This window comes from Petaurus breviceps, unplaced genomic scaffold, assembly GCF_028583685.1.
Source record: "Petaurus breviceps papuanus isolate PSGF00001 unplaced genomic scaffold, PetGlider_PUasm1.0 90895, whole genome shotgun sequence".
Taxonomy (NCBI): Eukaryota; Metazoa; Chordata; class Mammalia; order Diprotodontia; family Petauridae; genus Petaurus; species Petaurus breviceps.
Window position 1 is genome coordinate 37,622,190 of NW_027187372.1, and position 24,641 is coordinate 37,646,830.

At 38.7% G+C, this 24,641-nt stretch overlaps 1 protein-coding gene across 1 annotated transcript in view; it reads left to right on the forward strand.

The window, feature by feature from the left end:
• Positions 1 to 24,641, forward strand: part of HHAT (hedgehog acyltransferase) — a 192,236-nt gene that overhangs the window by 147,185 nt on the left and 20,410 nt on the right. Inside the window, exons 5-6 of the mRNA XM_069074787.1 lie at positions 7,688 to 7,882; positions 18,303 to 18,518. Of these exons, the coding sequence (XP_068930888.1) occupies positions 7,688 to 7,882; positions 18,303 to 18,518 (411 nt within the window). The remainder of the gene's footprint in view (positions 1 to 7,687; positions 7,883 to 18,302; positions 18,519 to 24,641) is intronic.

Sequence of the window (24,641 nt, forward strand, 5' to 3'; positions counted from 1 at the left end):
TAAGACTTCATTTTGTTCTATGGAGTCAAGTGCTTTTCCCTGTAATCATTCAATGAGCACAATAGGACCTTCTAATCCGTGTACCTTCCTGTTCTTTGTGTGAAAATACAGATTTAGTTTGCTTTGGAAAATTGGTTGTTGGTTTCTGTTGGAAAACTGCATGTACCTTACTTGTATTTTCTTCAAGGATATCCTTGATATAACTATTGATCTTTCTCATAAAGATTCCCTAGAGAAAACAAAGTAGGCATATGGTTCAGTAGCTGTCATTACCCTCTTGTTTGCCTTTTTTGAATAACAGTCTTTTCCCCCCTATTTGCTGTATATTGCCTGTCTTGAGATATTTTGCAAAATGATCTCTTGTTATTTTCAAGATCTTGGCACCTCCAGCATAGATCTCCTATGTATATACTTGCTTTGGTCCAATCACTCCTCTCAACTTTGTCATCTGTTTTTGCTTAAATGGGATAACATATGCAAAGCACTGTACAGTTTTTAAAATCCCATTAATAATTGTTCCTCCTCCTCCTCCTAATTTCTCATATAACAAACTGGAGAATGAAATATTAGTCTGGAAGTGGTGCTTTTGTTAGCATTAATGATGAAAATAGATGATTAAAGAAATGCTGACAAATCTTTTTCAATCTCTGTCTATTTGTTATCTTCCTGCAAGTTCTATCTGTGAATGCTCTTGGGATAATTTGGCTTAGTTGATTGTCACACTAAGCTTTCTGCAGATGAACTTTTGCCTTTGTCACTTTTCAATGTTCTGTAAAATGATATTGCTGGTTATTTCTGGCAACTTCCTTTGTAATGTTTTAAAAATGGGTAGGTATTATAATTTGTTTTCTACTTTGAATGCAATGTTAAGTTAGTACTTCAATAGGAATTAAATTTTGACAGCAATAAAACTAGAACATGACTGATTAAAAGTAGACTTTTATTCATATAAACTTTTTCTGAAATGACTTTTGGCTCCAGGAATTTCCTGATTTGGTAGACAAGAATATTTTTTTGGCAGTCTGTCTTTATTAATTTTTGAATTAGGCATTTTATTTGTAGCCCAATTCCTCTTTATTTTCCCATAACATCTCCCATGTAAGGAAAAAGACCACAGCATCATAGATCAGAGATTGAAAGATGGGTGTGCACCTCAAAGGTCATCCAATTCAATACCAAAAGAATTTTATAGATGAAAAAACTGAAGCCCAGAGAAGTAAATGATTAGTTTCCCTTCTTGAATCATCTGTCCCTTCTCCTATCTATTTTCCACACAGCTGCCAAAGTGACTCCCTGTTATCTTTTTGCATACCTTTATTTGGCATTTAAAGTCCTAAACAACCTGCCTTCAAGATCCTTTCAGTCTTATTATTGCATTATTCTTCTTCATGCAACAAATCAGCAAATTTTTATTAAATACCTACTATGTGCCAGGCATTGTGCTAGGTGCTAGGGATGCAAGTCCAAAGAATGGAATGATTTCTACTTGTAAAGAGTTTACATGTATGCTAAGGATCAGACAAACTAGCCTTCATCAAGTCCCATGGATTCAGTTACCTACTTTGTGGAGGTAATCTGTTTGTCCTGCCATAACCACTTTCCTGGCCCCCAGGCAACTGCCTTTTAGAAATACCCAAGTGGCTCTTGTGTAGACATCTTAAACTCAACATATCCAAAATGAACTCATCCTTCTCCCTAAATTCTCACCTCTTCCTACTTTCCCTATTACTATTCTCCAAGTTGCCCAAGCTTGCAACTTAGGTATCATCATTGATACCTCTGTCTCTCACTCTGCATGACCAATTGGTTGTTAAATCCTGTCATTTTACTTTCTTTCTAGCATCTCTCAAATATAAACCTTTCCCCTTCTTTTCCCTCCTTTGTCCTCCCCTCCCCTCCCCTCTTTTCTCTTTCACCACCACCCTGTCCTCCACTCATCTGTTGAAGTAATCTTCCTAAAGTACAAGCTTGACCATGTCACCCCTCCTTCAATAGACTCTAGTGCTACAGAACCAAATAAACAATCCTCTATTTTTAAAGACCACCATAACCTGGCTCTTCCTCTCTTTCCAATTTTCTTATGCCTTACTTCCCCAAACCATTTTCTCTGCAATCCTGTAATACTTATTTCCTTGTTGTTCCTCACACACAACATTCCATCTTCCCATCCTGGGCATTTTCATTGACTGTCCGCTATGCCTGGCACTCACTCCCTCCTCACCTCCACCTCCTGGATACCCTGGCTTCCTTCAATTATCAACTAAAGTTTGACCTTCTGTACGAAGCTTTACTGTGTACACCTGAATCTTAGTGCTTTCCCTCTGAGATTATCTCCAGTTTATTCTGTGTATATCTTGACTGTATATAATTGTTGGCATGTTGTCTTCCCTACTAGACTCTGATCTTCTTTGAGAGCAGGGACTGGGGTTTTTTTTTGTCTTTATATCCTCAATACTTAAGCACAGTGTCTGGCACATAGTAGGTGTTTAATGAATGCTTGTTGATTTGTTGACTTCTTAGTGGTCCAGTTATATTGGTGTTCCATACCTGATATTCGTGTCTTTGCTTTGGCTGCCCTCCATACCTGGAATGGACTCCCTCATTTCCACCTCTTAGAATCCCTACTTACTTCAAAGTTGAGCTCAGGTATCATCTTCCATATGAAATCTTTCCTGATCTTCCAAACTTCCAATGGCTTCCCCCCAAATTATTTTGTTTCATTTTGTAAATTATATGTTCTTTCTCTCAGTAACCATGTTGAGGGCAGGGACTAAAATTTTACTCTTGTTTTTGTAAATCCAGTCTCTAACCCAGTAGGCACTTAAGAAATACTTGTTATTGATTAATTGATTGTCAAAGTTCACACTGGTGCTACCAGAGTCATGTTTTGAACCCTTTCCCTCTGATTCCCAATTTAATACTCTTTCTAGTGCATCATGTTATCTTTCTAAAGCTTGAACTTTCTTGAAGTTGAGTCATTATAATCTTTGTACATGACAGTATATTTACTTGTTACGTTTATTTATTTTTAACTTCATTTTAAAAGTATGGAGATATTTGTGGCTATTATAACAACATGGGTTTCCCATTACATGGTGTTTAAGCTGGTTCACATTGATAGGTAGATAAAGCTTGTTAAAGTGGTGATGTCAGTTGGAGTGGAGATGACTTGGCCAGTCAGCAAACTTCTGGTCTGTGGAGTATTTCCAGGAAACACATGGAGAAAAGTCAAGACGGCTCCCCAGGGGAGGTGGCTTTCTGTCTTGCTCTTTGCACTGCTAGGCAATATAACACGTCTGTTGTCAGGCCAGCTTCTCTCCACTGCTTAGCTTGATGTTGGGTTGCTGTCAGGAAGAAAGAGCCAAGAAATGGGTCAAGGATGAGAGCAGAAAGGATGACTGTTGGCGTGTCTGGGTACAGCCCAGTGACCGTTTTCTAGTGAATATCTCTCTATTCCAATGCCAGGTATATTGGGTAGCCCCTTATGTAGCTACCTCAGAGAACAGATCTGATAGATGTGTTATAGAATGCTGAGTCTATACAGAATTTTATTGTGTATACTTAAGTGTCTGAGGATGTGAGTTGACATAATATATAAATATATATATAATTCCCGGGTTGTGGCATACATATCATTTGTCATTATTTCATATGCCACTGGGATGACAAGTGGATAGAGTTCTGGACTTGGAGTCAGAAAGACCTGAATTCAAATCTGGCTTTAGAAACTTACAAACCATATAGCCCATGGCAAGTCATTTAACCTCTCTCTGCATCAGTTTCCTCATTTTTAAGATGGAGATAATTTATTTTGAAGATGAATTGTGATATTTGCAAAGTGCTATGTAAATGCTCATAGCTGTTATTATTGTCATTAATATTCAGGAATCCATTTGCATAGGAAGGAAGCATGATAGAATGGAAAGGAGCCAGTATTAGGAGTGAGAATGCCTGGGTTTGAACACTGATTTCCCATAGTTATTTAGCTACACAAATTTAGACAGGTCATATAAATTCTTGAAACTTCAATTTCCTATTCTCTACAACAGGGATGATAATATTTGAACTTCCTTACTCAGAGGGCTGTTGTGAGGAAAACATTTCATAGACTGTATGTAAAGTTATACAAATATGAGTGGTAATAATCACTATTTTTATCTTCTTTTTTTCATTATCCATACATTTTCCTTCCTTTTTTCTTCATCTTCATTAACCTTTATGGTTGGGAGTGTGTCAGTTAAGGGGATTGAGTGAATTGATTGTGGTTAGATGTGGGGATACCTTTTGTGCAGTCTGTGAAAAGAAGCATTAAATGCCATCTGGTCTAGTTTTTAGCACTTAATCATTTTTTTTTGGTGGTGATGGCAGGGGTAGGGTGTGGGGAGTTCAAGAACACACTGTAAGAGCATGTGTTAAAATCCAGATCGCCACTCAAGCAGATGGTGATGGCACAGCACCATGGAAATTTTCCTAGTTGGTTTCAGTCCTTCCCAGACTGAAGCAGCTTCAGGTTATGGCAAATTCTCCATTAAATCCCAACAAATAGATCCTTTTTTTCCCTAATTTTATGGGAACTAGTATTTAATAAAAGTAATTAGCTCTGTATGTGTGAAGCTGTGCACACATAGAGAAGAATTCTAAGTGTCAAATGTGGTAGGTCACATTAAAGAAGTACCTTCTTGTTTTAGTTGTTAATAACTCTTTCCAAAAATAGTCTTTGGCCGCCTGGTTTCCTATCCTTGGTCTTGGCCCAGAAATGAGTGTTATAGGGGAAACTTTGAAGCAGATTCATGTGACTGTTTTCTGTGGGTAGTGGGGTGGAAAAATACATTAAGAAAATGAGCCTACTTTTTTAGTTCCCCTGGAACCTAAAAAGGGCATATCTGGTTTGGCTCTTGCTTCTTTAAATGTTGTGTCTTGGGGTGGGGTTTAGGTATGGAAAATGTGAGCAAATTTAGGCAATATTTATGAGTGGATCATTAGCATTTGCTAGTGGACTTCATAGTGGGAGTTTTTTTTGTCTGCATTCATGTATGTGTAAATAAAAGACACACGCAAGTGAGTGTATGTGTGTGTCTGTCTGCGCGCATGCAGGCGGTGTGTATACTTGAGGACCTAAATAGAGTCAGTCTCTTCATATTCTGTGGGATTACATTACTGGAACTCTGCCCTTTAATTGTATTGGTATGGACATTCCCTCAACCTGTATGGAATGCAACCATCCCATGTCTTGGTTGACTAGTGGAATGAGATGCTGTGGCTGAAATTATTTATTACCTGTGGCCAAGTCTGTGTTTGCCAGGTCTCTTTGAGTTCAAAACCTCAGATGATAGAACTACAGTTTGTTGCTGAGCCTATACTTGAAGTCTTTCCAATTTCACCTAAAGCGTGCCAAAAAATTGAGCCCCACTGGTATAGTTTTTCAGAGTTTAGGCTTACCTTCCCATCATGATGAGGCATAGAGTGAGTGTCAAAATTATAATAATTCTATATACCTACACATGTACACTTATAATGCGAATCATGTATATATACTTATATGTGCACACATAGGCATATATATATGCATATTTAGAGACACAGCTATTGCTATTTATAGATTTGTCTATCTATATATCTATCTATCTATCTATCTTTCCACACACTCAAATTTTAATAGCTTAAAACTGTATGAAGACTTTTGGGACAGTGTGTGTATGTGTGTGTGACACATAGGTATATATATGTGTGTGTGTATATGTGTATATATATATATAGGTATGTGTATGTATATTTGTATATTGTGTTTATATATATTTATATATTATATATATTTAGAGATAGGGCTATTGATATCTATAGATTTGTCTATCTATATCTTTATACACACACACAAACTTAAATTTTTTTTGTGTTTTTTTTTTGGAGGGGGGAAAGTAGGGCATTGGGGTTAAGTGACTTGCCCAAGGTCACACGGCTAGTAAGTGAGGCCAAAATCTGAGGCCAGATTTGAACTTGGGTCCTCCTGACTCCAGGGCCGGCGCTCTATTTGTTGTACTACCTAGCTGCCCCCAAACGTAAACTTTAACAGCTTAAAACTGTAGTAAGACTTTTGGGACAGTGTGTCTCACACACACACACACACACACACACACACACACACACACGAGGCGTGTGGATTGGATAGCTAGCCAGCCACTAGAATCAGGAAGGCCTGAGTTGAAGCCCATAGCTAAGACATCCTGGGTGTGTGGCCTTATACAAGTTCTTTATGCTGCTAGTTACAGACAGGCTAGTCACTGATCTCCACTGGTAGAGTGAATTTTCTAGCTGGGAGTTCCCCACACCAATGAAGTAACTAGCTTCATGGGTACAAAGTGGAGGGGGCACAGCTAGTTTGTGTGAATAAGAGCTCTAGGGTTTTTAGTGGACTCTAGACTCAAAATGAATCAATAGTCAATACATATTTATTAGGCATCTGCCATGTGCCGGTTACCTAACCAAGCACTGGGGATACAGATACAAAAAGAGAAAGACAGGCCCTGCCCTCAAGGAGGACAGCACACAAAAGGGAGATGAAAGGCAGGCTGGGTCAGTCAACAGCATGACACAAAAATGAAAAGTGCTCATCTGCTAAGAGGGACACAGTGTGAAACCAGAGATTCATGGAAGAAGTCTAGTTTAGTACAATGTTTACCACAGTACCTGGCACAAAGGTAGATGTTTAAATGTTTTTTGATTGACTGCTGAAGTATTTTTCCTTTGCTTATGTTATTAAATTATAAACCTTTCAATGGAGGATCTATATCCCTGTTTTGCTAGAAAAAAAAAATAATAAATGAGGCAGGCCCCAGAATTGTATAGAAGACACTCTGTAAGTATTTGTTGTCATTCATTCATGTCCAACTCTTTGTGATCCCATTGGGGGTTTTCTTGGCAAAGATACTGGAGTGGTTTGCCATTTCCTTCTCCAGTTCATTTTACAGCTGAGGCAACTGAGGCAAACAGGGTTAAGTGACTTTCCCAGGGTCACATAACTAGTAAGTATCTGAGGCTGGATTTGAATTCAGGTCCTCCTAATTCCAGGTCCAGCACCTAGCTGCCCTGTAGTTATTAGACAGCGATAATTAAGTGTCCTCGGTAGCTCTTAAGGAATCTGGAGGGGGAGGGAGAGGCCAGAGGCCATATGCTTTTAGATGTAGCTTCCTTTTGAAGAACCCAATGTCTTTTGAAAACTAGTGCCCTATTCCTGTATTAATGTGGGCAGGCCCTATGAATTTATCTCTTGTATAGGTTACAGCTTGATTCACAGATTATCATGTGCTAGATTTGGTTCATGTCATAAAATATATTTTACTTCTGTTATATGTATTAGCAGACGTGACTAATGTCCATCTCTCTCTCTCTCTCTTTCTCTCTCTCTCTCTCCCCCCTCTCTGACTCTCTCATTCCCCCTCTTCCTCCCTCTTTCTCCTCTCTTTTCTCTCTCTCTGTTTCTCCCTCCTTTTCTCTTTATCTTTCAAATCTTATCATTTTTGTATTTCTTTCATCCTTCCCTTCTTTTACCACTTTTCCTTTCACTCCTTTTTCTTTCTCCTTTTTCTTTTCATCTGTCTGCCTTTCCATCTTGCTCCTTCTCTTTCTCCTACTCTTTTATTGTATACTTTCTTTTCTTTCTCTCTATCTCCTCCTTGTTCCCACTTTTCAGCACAGGCACTGGTTTCTCATGATCTATGGAATGGGGGCCTGCTGGTACCTGCTGGGAGCTCATGGCCTGGCAATGATTTTCCTCCACACCATCATTTCCTTCTCCGTGGCCCAGTTTCAGTCCACTCTCTTGTCATGGCTGTGTTCCTTGTTGCTACTTTCCACACTTCAGGTTCAAGCTTTGGAAGATGTAAAGGTAATATACTACCATGACTTTCACAGACTGGTCTCCTCTCTTGATTTCTCCCTTTTGTGCCTTGGATTTGAATTTAACAATTAGAACAAATTAAGGAAAACTTTATGAATCAGATATACCTAACTCAGAAACTGTGAAAAATAAGATTCTATAGATATTGTCATTCTTGATTAAAAAATTCAAAACAACTTCTTTTCTTAACTTTCAGAGTATTTTTGAGGAGAAATCTAGTGTAAAGGAATGTACAAAGGCATGGAGGGAATCCTTTTATACAGAAGACACAAGAAGTTAAAGATTCTTTTGATATATCTTCAACCTCTATGTTTCCAGTTAATATTCTTGTATTTTTTAAAGTTTTGTATTCATTATATTGTATCTAATTAAACATACATATTGTTTCTCCATTAGATTACAAGTTCCTTGAGGGAAAGCACTGTTTCATTTTTTTTTAATTTATTTTTTGGTTTGTTTTTGGAGGGGGAAAGGCAGGGCAATTGGGGTTAAGTGACTTGCCCAAGGTCACATGCTTAGTATCTGAGGCCAGTTTTGAACTCGGGTCCTCTTGACTCTAGGGCTGGCACTCTATTCACTGTGCCACTAGCTGCCCCCTATTGTTGTGTTTTGAAAGGATTTTCACATTCAGAATTTCTTTTGGTATCTCAAGGATTGCAAATTTTCATTACCTTGTCACATTATATAACTTGTACTTTAATGTATCGTATCGACTTGAATGTTTTAAACAACAACACTGAACATCGAACGCTGAATTTGGAGTCAGAAGATGATAATTTAAATCCTGGCTCTTCCACTGATTAACCATGACAACAACACCAACACCAACAATGACAATAGCACTAATAGAACATTTTAAGCTTTTACAAAGTCCTTTACAGACATTTCATTTTATCCTCACAACAGCCCTGGGAGGTAGGTGTTATTTTTAGCCTTTTGTCTGCCTAGGCAGCGAGGTGGTACAGTGAATAGAGTGCTGGGCTTGGAGTGAAGAAGACCTAAGTTCAGATGTGGTCTTAGACACTAACGCACGCTGTGACCCTGGCAAGTCACTTAACTTCTCTTTGCTTTAGTTTCCTCAACTGTAAAATTGGAATAATGACAACACCTACCTTGCAGGCCTGTTGTAAAGATTAAATGAGTTAATAGTGTATACAAAGGCATGGAGGGAATCCTTTTACATGCAAGTCTCAAGAAATTAAAGATTCTTTTAATCTATCTTCAACCTTTATGTCTTTGATTAATAATCTTGTTTTTTAAAAAGAATTCTCACATTTAGGATTTATACAAATGTTTAGTATAGTGCCTTGCATTATATAAATGCTTATTCTCTTCCCATTTTACAGATGAAGAAACGGAGGTAAATAGAGGTTAAATGATTTTGCCCAAGGTCACACAACTAGTAAGTATCTGAGGCAGAATTTGAACTCAGGTCTTCCTAACTCCAGGTCCTTTGATCGATCCACTGTACTACCACCTGCATCTATGATCCTGGACCAAGTTCTAGGCCTCAAAAAAATAATTTGTTCCAAAGAGTCACACAGTGGAAAGAATGCTGTTCTTGGTGTCTGAGAATCTGGATTTAAACTCTGGCTCTGTCACTTGCTATCATTGACTTTGGACTCAATACCTTTAACTTCTCCTGGCCTTCCTTTCCTCACTGGTAAAAGGAGAGGGTTGGACTAGGTGACCTTTGAACTCCATTTTAGCTTAAAATCTAAGGTACTAAGATACTTGGATAAATCTCTAGACCCCTTTAGACTCATTTGTAAAATAAGATGTCACAGTTCCTTAAAGCTCTGATTCTTATTCTCTTCTTCAGTTCAGACTTTTCACTAATACAGACAATGACCCCCCTCCCCTTCATTAATTTTTAGTGAGTGATATTGGACCATATTTCTCTCTTATAGGTGAATTGTCAGCCTGCTAAGTGTATGTATATACCAAGCCAATTAATACACTCTACTGATAAACTGTACTGTGGTTAGCTTCAATGAGGACTTTATTAGAGGTCTGCAAAGAGGAGACTCTGCCTGACTTAGTTTTTTGTGACTGCTTGGATTAAAAGGTGATAAGTCTCTAAGGAAGAGGTCTGTTTACGCCTGTCCTCAAGTCCAAAGCAGTGGGGCAGAATGAGGATTCCATAAACATGGAATGTGATAGATGAAGGGTGACTGGGATCCAGAGAAGTAAGCAGCTTGTGAAGATGGGGCAGGCATATCTGGGCGGTTTTACATGAGACAAGGATGCAAGCAGGCCAGGTAAGTAGGCACTTGACTTTTAGGTTTGAAAGCAGGCAATCAACTGAAGTCTCAGCATGCTTCACCAGCCCCCATGTCAGGAGGACTTCCAGGAGTCAGTGGATGGAGCTACATAATTTGACAGTGGGTTAGCTTCAGGGAGATCTTATAGCAGGGACTCAGCCACAGAGACATGACTTAAGTCCTTTATGTGACTGAGTACAGTCAAGGAACCAAAGCAGGAACTCAGGCATAAGAAAACAAAACAGGGAGGGTAGTTATTGATGTGGTATACAAAGAAAATTCTTGACCACAAGGAAACAAGGCAAGGGCTCATTGACAAATTAAACCTGTGTATGTAAGACCTGTAGGAGGTTGATTTAATGTTAGGTTGTTGGCCTAGGATGCCTAATGTTCCCTATGTCAATGTATGGGAATTTTGAACCTTTAGGTCAATGTAAATACAGCCTTCTTTTGTGGGAGGTACCAGTCTAGAGGGCTGTTGGGGCATGGATCCCGAAGCTTGACATGCTCTCCATTAGCCTTACAGGAGCTCCCTCTGGTGCCCATTTATACTAAGTGCATTCTGAATTGGAAGTAACACTTTCCCAACTTTTCTTACCTCTGCTAAAAGCCTCTTTTGTTATTGATTATGTTCCAGTCTTGGAAGCTTGCCTGAGTCTAGCCCTGAATGTCTTCTTTCAAGTGCTGGTTGGACTTGGATTGGCCCTGGAAGTAGAGGAATTCAAGGGGCTAGGGAGAGGAAAGGTAGAACTGACTCCCATGCCTTGTGCACAGTTTAATTTGATGTATCTTAGGATTCAGAGCTGGCAGGGATGTTAGTGGTGATCTAGACTGTAAACTCTTTTTTTTTTTTGCATGGCCCAGACAAGTTAGGTGGTTTGCCCAAGTTCCCATAGGCAGTATGTACCATGACTGTTAAGATATCTGATATTATTTTTTGCATTAATAGGTGAGTTTAAAAGAGAAGGGAACAAACATTTATTAAGCACCTACTATATACCAGGCACTGTGCTAAGAGTTTTATAAATGTCATCTTGCTGAATCCATACAACAGCCCTGGGAAGTACGTGCTATTGTTATTCCCTTTCTATAGCTGAAGACATGGAAGCAGGGAGAGATTAAGTGAAGGTCATAGAGCTGGTTAAGTATCTGAGGCAGGATTTGAACTCACATCGTCCTGACCCCAAGCTCAGCACTTTATTCACTCTACCATGTAGCTTTCTCTGTGATAATAACAAGCAGTTATATGGCACTTTATGGTTTGCAAATCAGTTTACACATGTTCGTCTTTTCTGAATCCCACACCAACCCTGTGAGGTAGGTACTGAAAGAGTTAATGAGTATCCAGGAGGTACTCTTAATCTAGGGAGGATTTCTGATAGACCCCCTAAACCTATTTACCAGGTAAGTTAAACCCATTTGTCCTGTAGTTAAAATATTATTCAGTGGTAAAGGAGTAAACATCGCATGAAACCTTCCTTCTTGGGAACCCAGAAAGGAGCCCATTATCCTTGCTAATGGAAGGGGGATCAGTGTTGTGGGTGTGTATAATTTAAAAATTATTGATTTTGAATATATTAGATAATTTTCCTTTACAAAATGCTCCCCTTTACAATTATATTTTTCTCAGGCCAGCTTTTAAAACGAGTTTGCATTTTGTGAGCACACCTCAACTGACAGTATTGGATGATGGTGGCCTAGAAATAAGCTGGGAGGCTGGGGAAACCCCCTTGAGCCTAAAAGTATGCTGTGGATAATTGAGTTTATTGTGCTGATAAGTGAAACTCTCTTGGATGAATTATCTATTAACTCTCTGATACCTCTGACTGGCACCTGGTCATCTGCTTAGCCTGCTATGCCATTCTAGATTTCAGCCATCAAGCTTATAGTTATTGATGTGGTATACAAAGCCTGGTGGCTTGAGTAAATGTTTCAATCCTGGACCCTTCAGACTTGTTTCTTCTTCTTCTCTTCTTCCTTCCCTTTTTCTTTGCATTATAGAATATGACCTCCAATTTGACCTAAACATTAAAAAATTTATTTTTATTTTAATACCACAGTCATGTCTTCTTAAATCACTCCCCGCCCCCCCAGTTAGAACCTCTCTTGTAACAATGAAAAACATTCAAGAAAAACTAAGAGATGGGGCTACTTTTACTGACAGCACGGTCCACACTTAGGCCCTCACTTCTGTGCTGAAAGGAAGGACATTTGTCTTATTATCACTTCTCTGAGATTGATTATTGCAGTTAATCAGTTTGCCAGCCTTATAATGTTTTCTTCTTTTACATTATTGTACTCATTACATATATTATTCTCTTGGCTCTGTTCATGTTGTTCTGTATTGCCTCCCCCTGGGTTACTCCTAATTTTTCATATCTGTCCTTTTTTTGTGGTGCATCAGAATTCCATCAAATTCATATGTTGCATTTGTTCAGCCATTCCTAATCAATAGATATCTACTTTGTTTCCAGTTTTTTGTCTGGAAACAAAGAGCAAAAAATCTGCTATGAATAGTTTGGTTGTGGGTCTTTCTGACCTCCTTGGGTCCCCCAATAGTTGTATTCCAAATCAAGGAGTAGGAACAGTTTTCATGACTTTTCTCACATATTACATTGTTTTGCAGAACAGTTAGACTAAGTCAAAGCTCCACCAAGCATTTTTGTATTCCTGTCTGTCCATAGCTCCTCCAGAAACTAATTTTTCCATCTTTTATCATTTTTGTCACTGAAGAGTATGAGATACTATCTCAGAGTTGTTCTCATTTATATTATTATTCATGATTTGAAGGAGTCTTTCGGTCCATAGGACCATAGACTTAGAGCTGGAGGAGACCTTTAGAGGTCTTTGACTCCTCCCCCTCATTTTATTTGAGGAAAATAAAAGTGATTTCTTCTAGTAGGGATATCAAGATGAAGAAAGACCCTCTACCCCTGCATATCAACAATTCACCAGTAACTTACAGTCTCAGAGAGATGCTTGGGAACTTAATATGTGTCTGATTTTGACTCAATAGAAGAAATAATTTCCTAACAGTTCACTTTGTCTAGAAGTAAAATGGGCTCCCCGGGAGGTCAAATAGTGTCCGTCACTGGAGGTCTTGAAGCAGTCTGTAGATTACCAGATGTCAAAGAAGTTCTAGATGGTATTCCTACTTTGTGTATAACTTGGAATAAATGGTTCCTGAGTTCGTTTTCAAACTTTGGAGTTTGTGATTCTGTGATTTTTTTTCTTTAAGCTTTTTTTTTCTGTTTTTTATTTTTTTGGAGGGCGATTGGGGTTAAGTGACTTGCCCAAAGTCACACAGCTAGTTTTTGTGTCAAGTGTTTGAGGTCGGATTTGAACTCAGGTCCTCCTGACTCCAGGGCTGGTGCTCTATTCACTGTGCCACCTAGCCGCCCCAGATTCTATGATTCTTGATATATATTTGGGGGACAGGCATTGCTCCAAACCTTCCCTTCTTCCTACTTCCCCATTTCTAACAAGGGTACACGTTCCTTCTGGTCACCCAGGTTCACCATGTTGGAGTTATTGTTGACTTTTCTTTGTCCCTGAAGTCCCCATATCCAGTCAATTTCTGAGGCTTGTCAATTCTACTTCTATACCATATCTCCTTCCTCTTTTCTCCACTCATATAATCTTAGCTCAGACCCTTATTACCTCTTGCCAAGACTATTGCATTAGTCTTCTAATTGGTTTTCTTAGTTGCAGGTTCCTGCCCTTTCCAGTTCTTAATCACATAATTAGGAAATTGATTTTCTTCAGAGATGTTATCATGTTTCCCCTTAGTAAAAAAAAAACTTCATTGGTTCATTATTGTCTTTAGGATAAAATTCAAACTCTTCAGTCTGCCATTTACAGTATGACTCCTGCTTACTTTTCTAGTATTATTTCATTCCCTTTTACTTAGACTTATACCACTTCCTTTACTGTTCTCTCCATTCCAATTAGTGTGGCCTATTAGCTGATCCCTGTACACATATTCTACCCCTCACCTTTTCATAATGGTGCCCCATGTCTGAAATTTGCTCTTTTCACCTCTACCTCTTGGACTCCCTAGCCTCCTTTGAGATACTACTCAGGAATTACTTCTTACATAAGACCTTTCCTAATTCTTTCAGGTTTTAATGTTCTCTTGAAGTTACTTCATATATACATTTATTATTTATTCTTCTGTATAAAAGGTGTGTCCCCTTGTACAATGTAAGAGCTTTCAGGGCAGAGACTTTTAAAAATTTTTTGCCTTTGTATCCCCAGTGACTAGCATAGTGGCTTACTTATAGTAGGTGATTAATAAATGAAATTATGAAATTGAATTGAATGAGTATGATGGTTTAGTTTAGAATTGAATTTTTCCATGACAATGCCTACTTTTAGATATTAAGGACACTGAATTTATCCTTGATCATAACCATACATGCTTTATTTTTTATTTTACTTTTATCTTATTTTTTCATTTTTCAAATGCTTTATTAACTTCTGATTTACATCATTCATTTCCGCCAGATTTTGAGTTACAAGTTATCTCCCTGTTTTCATCCTACCCACTGCCCCAAAATAGCGGTCCCACAGGATATCCCCTCCTCCAATCTGCTCTCTCCCATATCTTCTCCTATACCCCCTTTGACTTTTCCAATAGGGCATGGTGGATCTCTATGCCCCAGTGCCTATATAACTTATTTCCCAATTACATGTAAAATAGTATTAATAATTGTATATATATATATTTTTTAAAGTTTTAAAATCAAATGTTTAAATGTATATGTATATATATACACATATACACATTTAAACATTTGATTTTAAAACTTTGAATTCCAGATTCATTCCCTTCCTCTCTTGTCACCTACCCTTACTGGGAAGATAAGCAATTCAGTATAGATTGTACATGTGTAACTAATGCAAAACATTACCATAGTGGATATGTTATAAAAGACTGACTATATTTCCACTCCCTTCTATCCCACCTCCCACTTGTTCTATTCTCTACTTTGATCCCATCCCTTTTTAAAAGTGGGTGCTTCCAACTTCCCTCCCCCTTAGTCTATCCTCCCTTCCATCAACCCCCCCCCCATCCCCTTTCCCCCTACTCTCTTGTAGGGTGAGATACCCTATTTAGTATGTATATTATTCCCTCCCCGAGCCAAATTCAGTGAGAATAAGGTTGACTCCTTCCCTTTTGCCTTCCTATTCTTTCCCTCCATTGTAGCCATTTTCCCTTGCCCCTTCTATATGAGATAGTTTACCCCATTCTGTCTCTCCCCATCTCCTCTCATTATATTCCTTTCTCTCCTCTTAATTTCATCTTTTAAGTATCATCCCTTCCTATGAAATTGGTCCTGTGCCCTCTATCTATGTATACCTGTAAACATATATACACATATTCACATATGTATTCATATGCCTGTATACCCTCTGATATAGATATTTCTATTCCCTTCAACTATTTTCATACTGAGAAAAGTTTTATCAGTTACAATTATTGTTTTTCCATGTAGAAATGTTGATAGTTCAACTTTGGTAAGTTCTTTATGATTTCTTTTCCCTGTTTACCTTCTCATGCTTCTCTTGCTTCTTGTATCTGAATGTCAGATTTTCTATTCAACTCTGTTTTTTCCATCAAGAATGCTTGAAAATCATCTATTCCACTGAATGACCATATTTTCCCCTGAAACATGATTCTTGGTTTTAATCCCAGCTCCTTTGCTCTCTGGGATATCATTTTCCAAGCCCTTCGATCCCTAAGTGCAGAAACTGCCAGATCCTGAGTTATCCTGATTGTGTTTCCACAATATTCAAATTGTTTCTTCCTGGCTGCTTGTAATATTCTCTCCTTGATCTGGGAATTTTGGAACCTGGTTATAATATTCCTAGGAGTTTTCTTTTTGGGATCTTTTTCAGGAGGTGATAGGTGGATTCTTTCAAGCTCTATTTTGCCCTCTGGTTCTAAAACATCAGGGCAATTTTCCTTGAGAATTTCTTGAAGGATGATTTCTAGGTTCTTTCTTTGATCGTGGCTTTCAGGTAGTCCAATAATTTTTAAATTATCTCTCCTGGATCTATTTTCCAGGTCAGTGGTTTTTCCCATGAGATATTTCACATTGCCTTCTATTCTTTCATTTGTTTGGATCTGTTTAACAGCATCTTGATTTCCTATAAAGTCATTAGCTTCCCTTTGCTCCAGTCTAATTCTGAAGGAATGATTCTCCTCAGTGAGCTTTTGAGATTCTTTTTTCCATCTGACAAATTTGTCTTTTTAAGGCATTCTTCTCCTCATTGCCTTTTTGAGCCTTTTTTTTTGCCATTTGAGTCACTCTGTTTGTTAAGGTGTTATTTTCCTTAGTCAGGCTGTTGACTCTCATTTCATAATTTTCTTGCATCGTTCTCATTTCTCTTCCCAATTTTTCCTCCACTTCTCTTATCTGCTTCTTAAGGTCCTCTATGGTCTGTAACCAGCTCGCATTTTTATTGGAAGCTTTTGGTGCAGGAGTTCTGACTTCGCTGTCTTCCTCCTGTTCCATGCTTTGATCCTTTTTGTCTCTAAAATAGGAGTCTAATGTTGGATTGCTTTGCTTGGTTTGCTTCCTTTGCTTGGTCATTTTGCCACTCAATTACTTGACTTTTGGGCTTTTTGCCACAGTAGGACTCTGCCACTAGACAGGGGAGCTTTGTTCCAAATGCTGGGGTTTTCTAAGCTGCTAGAGGTATTAGTTGGGTGCCCTCTCTGAAGCCTCCACATGCTCTGGCAAGCTGGTTGCACACCCCAGGACCTCCACCCTAGACTGCAATCCAGGTCCAAGCAGGTTAAAGCAAGAGTGATTACCCCTCAGACTGGTCACTTAGTCCCCCTACACTGTAGGCTAGGAGCTGAAGCTGCCACTTTGGGGGTGGCTGCGCAGCCCTCAGCGGCTTCTTGCCCGGGGCAAGAAGCCTACGCTAACTACTGGGTCCCAAAGTCCACACTGCACTGACTTTTCACCTTGTCCTTAGCATCTATGTGTTGATAATTCTAGATTGCCACAGCTGCTGGTGATCTGGAGTCCCTCCAGCCATTGGTTGGTCAGGTCTGCCCTGGGGCTAAAACCTCAGCCTGGGGCTGGGCTCGGCTCCCAGAGTACTGCGCTGGTCGATTCCTGCTGGCCTACCAGGCTGTCCTCAGTGGGAGGTTAGCTTCTCTGTGATTTTGTGGGTTCTGTAGCTCCAAAGTTTGTTTAGAGTCCCCTTTTACATGAATTGGAGGTGGTGAGAGCGGGAGCTGCACAGAGGTCCTGTTTCTACTCCACCATCTTGATTCCACACCATACATACTTTAACCAAGGGTTTTCTTCATATGATTATATTTTGCTGTTCCCCAAATGGACATATCCAATGAAGCTTGTGATGGTAATAAAATACAATGTTCTTGTTAGATGAACATTTGCACCCACTCCTGCCCTGACAGTGTTGTTGGTATAATCAGAGGAGATACTGTATGTGAGATGCTGTAGCAGCAAGCACCCCAAGCGTCCTCAGGGTTTGCCGCCACCACAGGTTCTTGGATCTGCTTTGTTAAAGGAAAGCAACTCAAAATGGGTTAACAAGCTTACTTTAATCAGTCAGACATATATCGTTTACCTTGTTCAGGGGAAAAAGGTCAGCACCCCAAACTTCAAAATATACAGACAGAATTATCAAGACATTAACAGATCAAGTAGACAGCTTTCCAAACTGTCCAACCATTACATCCATACCCAGTCAACATCTGGGTTTCCACATCTGGGTTTTTCAAAGCCGGGGGACTCTCAACAACGGCTTCCCAGAATTCAGATCAAATCACAGAACACTTCTCAAAGTGAGTCCCAAAACGAAGCTACACATCAGGGCTTATATAGCCTTCTCCTGGCTCAGAGAATGTAACAACCTTATAGACCCACTGGCCAATCAAAAAGTATCTACTGAAAAACAAGCCTCCCTCCCCAGGCTTCAGGTGCACTTTAGCCTAGGGGCAGGGAAGATCTTCCAAATTTACATTTGCATTACAGATGCTTTGTATCCATAGAGTACTCTTTAAATGTTATTTTTCTGATTATTGTTGTTGCTATTGCCGTTAGTACCTTTTCTTGCTGATAACAGTTTCCAACCTCTTTCTTGCTTGCCTCTTACAGAGAGGATGGTATAAAACGGAGAATGAATATTACTTACTGCAATTCACCCTGACTGTTCGATGCCTCTACTACACCAGCTTCAGCCTTGAGTTCTGCTGGCAAGGACAGCCCCTCAAGGGTTCCACTTACTCCTTCTTCTGGCTATTGGCATATGTCTTTTACTATCCAGTTTTGCACAATGGTCCCATCCTCAACTTTTCAGAGTTCATCAAACAGGTAATGACGCTTGGGTACTGCTATTGCCCGAATTAGCGAATTGGTTGATTGAATGTTTGTTTTGGTTGGTGCTTTTCTTTTTCTTTTTTTGAGGGACAGTTAGGGTTAAGTGACTTGCCCAAGGTCACATGGCTAGTAAGTGTTAAGTGTCTGAGGTTGGATTTGAACTCAGGTCCTCCTGACTCCAGGGCTGGTACTCTATTCACTGCGCCACCTAGTCGCCCCCGTGGGTGCTTTTCATGTGATGCTCATTTCATTTCCTGTCAGAATGTCCCACTTTAAGAAAATATGTTTTTACAAGAACATTGATTCACAAAACCTTGATGGATGGTGGTGGTGATATAAATCTTGGAATGGAAACTTTGGTAAATTATTTCTCCAAATTGACATTGAGTAATATACTATATGTACCAGTGAGAATACCTTCCTTAACCCTTGTTTTGTTTAGTCAGATGAGAATACAAAATTTCAAGTCCTTAGGGTTGGAAAAAGAATAGTCTGATCTTGGGCCAAATCAGTTAATCTCCTTTGGTCTGTTTCTTTCTTGGTGAAAGGAGGGGGTGGTACTAGATGGTCTCTGAAGTAATTCCTAGCTCTAAATTTACAATCCCATGAATGTAGTTTAGTTGTGCCTAACTCTCCATGACACCATTTTGAGTTTTCCTGGCAGCAATACTGGTTTGCTATTTCCTTCTCTAGATCATTTCACAGGTGAGGAAACTGAGGTAAACAGGGTTAAGTGACTTCCCTGAGGTCAATGAATTTGAACTCAGAGAGATGAATCTTCCTGACTTCAGATTGGGTGCTTCAGCTACCATGTACCTAGCTGCCCCTATGAACTCATACCTGAATAGAAATCCCCTCTACAAAAGTTTTGTCAGGTGACTTTCTAACTTCTTAAAAATCTCCCTGGATGATATCCTGAGGCAGTCCATTTAATTGTTAGAAACTTTTTTCTTACATCAAGACTAAATCTCCTAGTTCCCCAATAATTACTTCTGGTTTTGTCCTGTGAGGATAAGCAGACCATGTCTAATGTCTTCCTCATATTTTTCAAAATGTATTCAGCATTTTATTTTACGTGAAGAAGACAGAATAGAGGTTGATGGTGACATTTACTGGGAAAGAACTCTTGGACCTTGCTAATATTAATTGATGAGATGAGAAGGGAAGGTACCAAGGCCAGGAGTCAGCAATTCTCTCTTCAATTGCATGCAGCTTTTAAATGCATATCTTTAGTTCTTTTAGCCAAAATGAATGAATGTGTACCTGAGCGTTGACCCAACTCATGAACACACTGATTACTGCATACTACAAATAATGGATTACTAACCTTGGTGCTCTTATGTTCATCTTTTTCTCTTCCCATCTGCTCCCATTAGATTGGGCTCCTCTTCCTTGGCCTTGTTCCAATTCTGCAATCCTTACTCTTCAGAGTTTGCTGTTGTGAGATCTCCATCCTGTTCCAACCTAATTCATCTGACCAACTTATTGTGTCAGTGAGCTAGTGGGAGAAGACTATAGGAACTCCTCATCCAGTCCTCTATTTCCTGGTTACACATGTACATTATAACAAATGTAATATGGAGACAAAAAATAATTATAATTTTGTCTTTCTACTCTGATGGGCAGTGTGGGAGAGAGCTGGCCTCAAATCCAGGAAGACCCGATTCAAATACTACTTCTGACACATGTAGAAGTCCTGTTTGACTACAGTAGGCGAGTCAAATCACTGTTCTCAAGAAGGTGTCAGCCTACATTGGTAGAGGGAGTTTCCAGAGTTGGGAGTCCCCCATGCCAATGACATCTTAGGTTCATACCTATTCTTATTATGTTATATTGACAAGTTTAAATTACATAAAACAATATATAAATATGTAGAGATTGGTGTCAAATTTTTATTGCATCAATTTTTCTTACATCAATTGAAAAAAGAGTCTATATGCTCTTAAATCAAACATTTATTAAACACTTGCTATAAGCTAGGCATTATACTAGGTACTAGAGACAGAAAAAATGAAATAATTCCTAATCTTAAGGAGCCATTGGGGGAAACAAGTGTGTGTGTGTGTGTGTGTGTGTGTGTGTGTATAAAATAAATATGAACTCAATAAATACAGATTAAATTCAAGGTATTTAAATATAAAGCAGGGAAGGAGGACATTAGCATTTGTGGGCGTCAGAAAAGGTTTTGTGTGATAAAGGAAATGAAGGATGCTATGAGGCAGAGGTGAGGAGGAAGTAAATTCCAGCCATGGGGGAGTGGCCATGGAAAGAAGAGATAGATTGAGTGCTGCATCTGAATTGAATTACAAAATGTGTGAAAGGGAGTCATATATAATAAGGCTGAAAAGCTGGTTTAGGGCCAGTTTGTAAAAGGCTTTAAAAGCCAAGCAAAGGGATTTATATTTTATCTAGAGGGATAGGTAGCAATAGGGAGCCACTAGAATTTATTGTGTAGTGGAGTGACCTGATCAGATCTGTGCTTAAGGAAAAGCACTTTGATAGCTTGGAATGGAGAGAGATGAAGTCAAGAAACCAATTAAAAAGCTTTTACAATAGGTGGGAGATGATGAGAGCCTGAACTAATTAAGATGGTAGCTGAATGAGTATAGACAAAAGGTAAGATACAAGAGATGAGATTCTAAAAACAGCACCATTTGGCAACTGATGGATATATGGGGGAGGGAGAATGAGTAGTTAAGGGGTGTTGTTGTTCAGTTGTTTCAGTTACATTGGACTTTGTGTTACCCCATTTGGGGTTTTCTTGGCAGAAATACCCGGGTGGTTTGTCATTTTCTTCTCCAGCTCATGGTACAGATGAGGAAACTGAAGCAAACAGGGTTAAGTTACTCACCAAGGGTCACATAGCTAGTGTATGAGTCTGTATTTGAACTCAGGAAGATGCATCTTCCTGACTTCAGACCTGGCATTCTATCTACAATGCCACCTAGCTGAAGTAGAGGATTAAATTGAGGTTATGAACCTGAGAAGCTCTAAAAATAGTAGCACCTTAGACAGAAATTGGCAAGTTTGATAGTAGCATGATTTGGGTAAAAAGATAATATATATAAATATAATAATATATTCAAATATAATTTAAATATAATAATATATTTTGAACATGTTGAATTTGATACTTCTAGGACATCCAGTTTGAAATGTCCAGTAGGCAATAGGTGATGTGGGACTGAAGCTCAGTAGGGAGATTGGAGCTGGATATGTGTTTATCTGTCTATCTATCTATCTATCAATCAAATATGTATTTATCTAACTATCCATCCATCCTTCTATCTTATGAGCATTTGGGTATATGCACAGAGAGGGGGCATGATATGCATGATGAGCCAGTAAAGAAAATTGAAGGGTGATAAGACAGGTAAGAGGAAAACCAAGAAAGAGTAGTGTTGCAAAGACATGGAGAAAAATGTGTAGAAGGAATGTGTAGTTAGCAGTGTCAAATGAAGCCGGGAGCTTCAAAAGGTTGAGGATTGAGAAAGGCTATCAAAATGGGCAATTAAGACATTGTTGGCAACTTTGGGGAGAGCAGTTTCAGTTGAGTAATGAAATTGGAATCTAGAATACGTAGGGCTGCTGAGCATGTGAGGGGAGAGCAATTGGATGTAATAAGTACAGGCAGGTTTTTTTTTTTTCCCTAGGAGTTTGACTAAGAAAGGATGAGATGGAGGATGATGTCTTGAGAAGATGATAGGGTCTAGTGAAGATTTTTTAGGAATGGATGAGGCTTGGACATACTTGAGGGCAGTAGGAAGGAACCAGCAGATAGGGAGAAGCTGAATGCTAAAGATGGATTTATATTCTTAGAATACTGCCAAAAAGGTTTCTCTTCCTAAAAATCTACAGACCTCTGATCTAGTTTTTTAATTTGTAAATAGTTTGCTTTCCTGTCATTTAAACAAACCCTTACAGATCAGTGTATATCTTTCCTCTATTGTCAATATATTCTCATATCCACCCCCTTGAAAGTGGGGTCTATGCATAATGAAAACTCAACCTCCCTTCCGTCTTCCCAAGTCCCCCAACAATCCATGTTTGCTAATGTAAACACAGCTTGGCATGATAAAAAGAGAGTTAGAGCTGGAGTCAAAAGATCTGTATTCCAGTCCTGGTTCTGCCATTTTTCTTATGAGATAAGGTACGTAATGCATTTTTTAATGATGAAGAGATAAAAAACCGTAAGCTTTACTAGTGATTTTTCATAGGATTGTAGCTTCAGTCTACAAAGCACTTTCAAATTAATTCTCTTGTTTTGCTTTATAATAGCCTTGTGAGATGTCTACATAGTATAGGCAATATTATTCTCATTTTAAGGTAAGGAACTGAGGTATAGGGAAGTGAAGTGACACTTTGGAAAGATTTCACAATTAGCAAATAATTGAACTAAAATTAGGATGCAGGTCTTTGGGCTGTAGTTCCAGTTCTTTTTCTATTTTATCTCTTTGCCTCACATTGTCAGGGTCACTCAAATAGACTTGTCTAAGAGAATAGGGATGGAAAGAGAAGGTATTGGCAAGAAAGTGGTTGTCATTGACCTTATAGTGTTGTGTCATGACAGTGAAACCCTTTGGTATATATTGCATTTTAAGACCTAGCAGCTTATAGCATAGCTCACTGCCTGAGATGTTCTCTAGGGATACACAACACAAGGGAAGACATCCAGACTGATTACAAAAGCTATCCAATGAGAATGAGTCTTTCACTTCTCTGACCTCTAGTTTCTATGTCTATAAAATTAGAGGCTTTGTTTAGATCCAGATATCTTAATCTGGGGTCTGTGAACTTGGGGTGTGTGTGTAATATTTTATAACTGTATGTAATGTAATTAGTTTCCTTTGCAATCCTATGCATTTTATTTTATGTATTTGTCAGCATTATTTTGAGGTGCCCATAGGTTTCACTAGATTGCCAAAGGGGTCTGTAACAAAACAGTGGTGAAGAACCCTAGCCTGGATGAAAGACAATTTCTTCTTGGGTATTTTTATCATTTGTGATTCTGTGAATCACTATCAATAGTATGCATGTTTTGAATTTTCTCTCCAGCAGAGGGGTGAGATTTTTACTCAGTACTTTTTGTCATAGGGCTCATAGGAATCATAGAATCTTAGTTCTGGAAGGGATCTTAGAGAAAGTTTATATTAACACAATTAGGGAGACAAGGCATTTAAGCTATGGGAATTGGAAGGTAGCTGTTATTTCTCATAAACAAAATGAGAACATCAGTCTTCTTCCTGGTATGAAGATGCAAATATGTAGCTCATAGTGGGAGGAGTTCAGATCTTTATTTTGGGGTTCTGAAAGCTGCTCTTCATTTTTTTCCTGTGACTGTTGGGTTGTGTGTATCAACAGGAAAAAGAAAAAAAAGTCAGGTGAAATCTTGACATGATAGTAGAACAGTTTACTTTGAGGAGTGTGGTTTCCTGGATAACTTTCTCTTCCATTTCTATTCTAGTGCCTTTCCTTGTTGTTGTTTTTTTTCTTATTTACCTGTATGTAACTTGTTTGTATGTAATTGTTTGCATATTGTCTCTTTCCCTCATTGGATTGTGAGCTCCTTGAGGGCAGAGACAAAGTTTCATCTTTGTATCCTCAACTTGCAACATGGTGTCTTGCATAAAGTAGGTGCTTAATAAATGTTTGCTAAATGACTGACTTTCTATGCATTTCTATGGCAGCTAAGTGGCAACGTCAGTAGAGTTCTATACTTGGAGTCAGGAAGACTTGAATTAAAATGCTTCCTCAGATACCTACTAGCTGTGTGACCCTGAGCAAGTTATTTAACATATGCTTTGTCTCAGTTTCCTTATTTGCAAAACGAGAATAATAATAACATATACTTCATAGGGATGTTGTGAAGACCAGAGGATGAAAATTACATTTAAGGTGATTTGAAACCCTTAAAACACTATAGAACTTCTATTTATTTATCCATCCATCCATCCATCCATCCATCCATCCATCCATCCATCCATCCATCCATCCATCCATATGTTTGTTCACTCATTCATTTGTTTTTTTATTCATTCATCTATCTATATATTTATCATTACTTTATTTGGCTTCTCCTGTGTTGTGTGTCTTGGGGGAAAGCCTTGTTCATTGGGC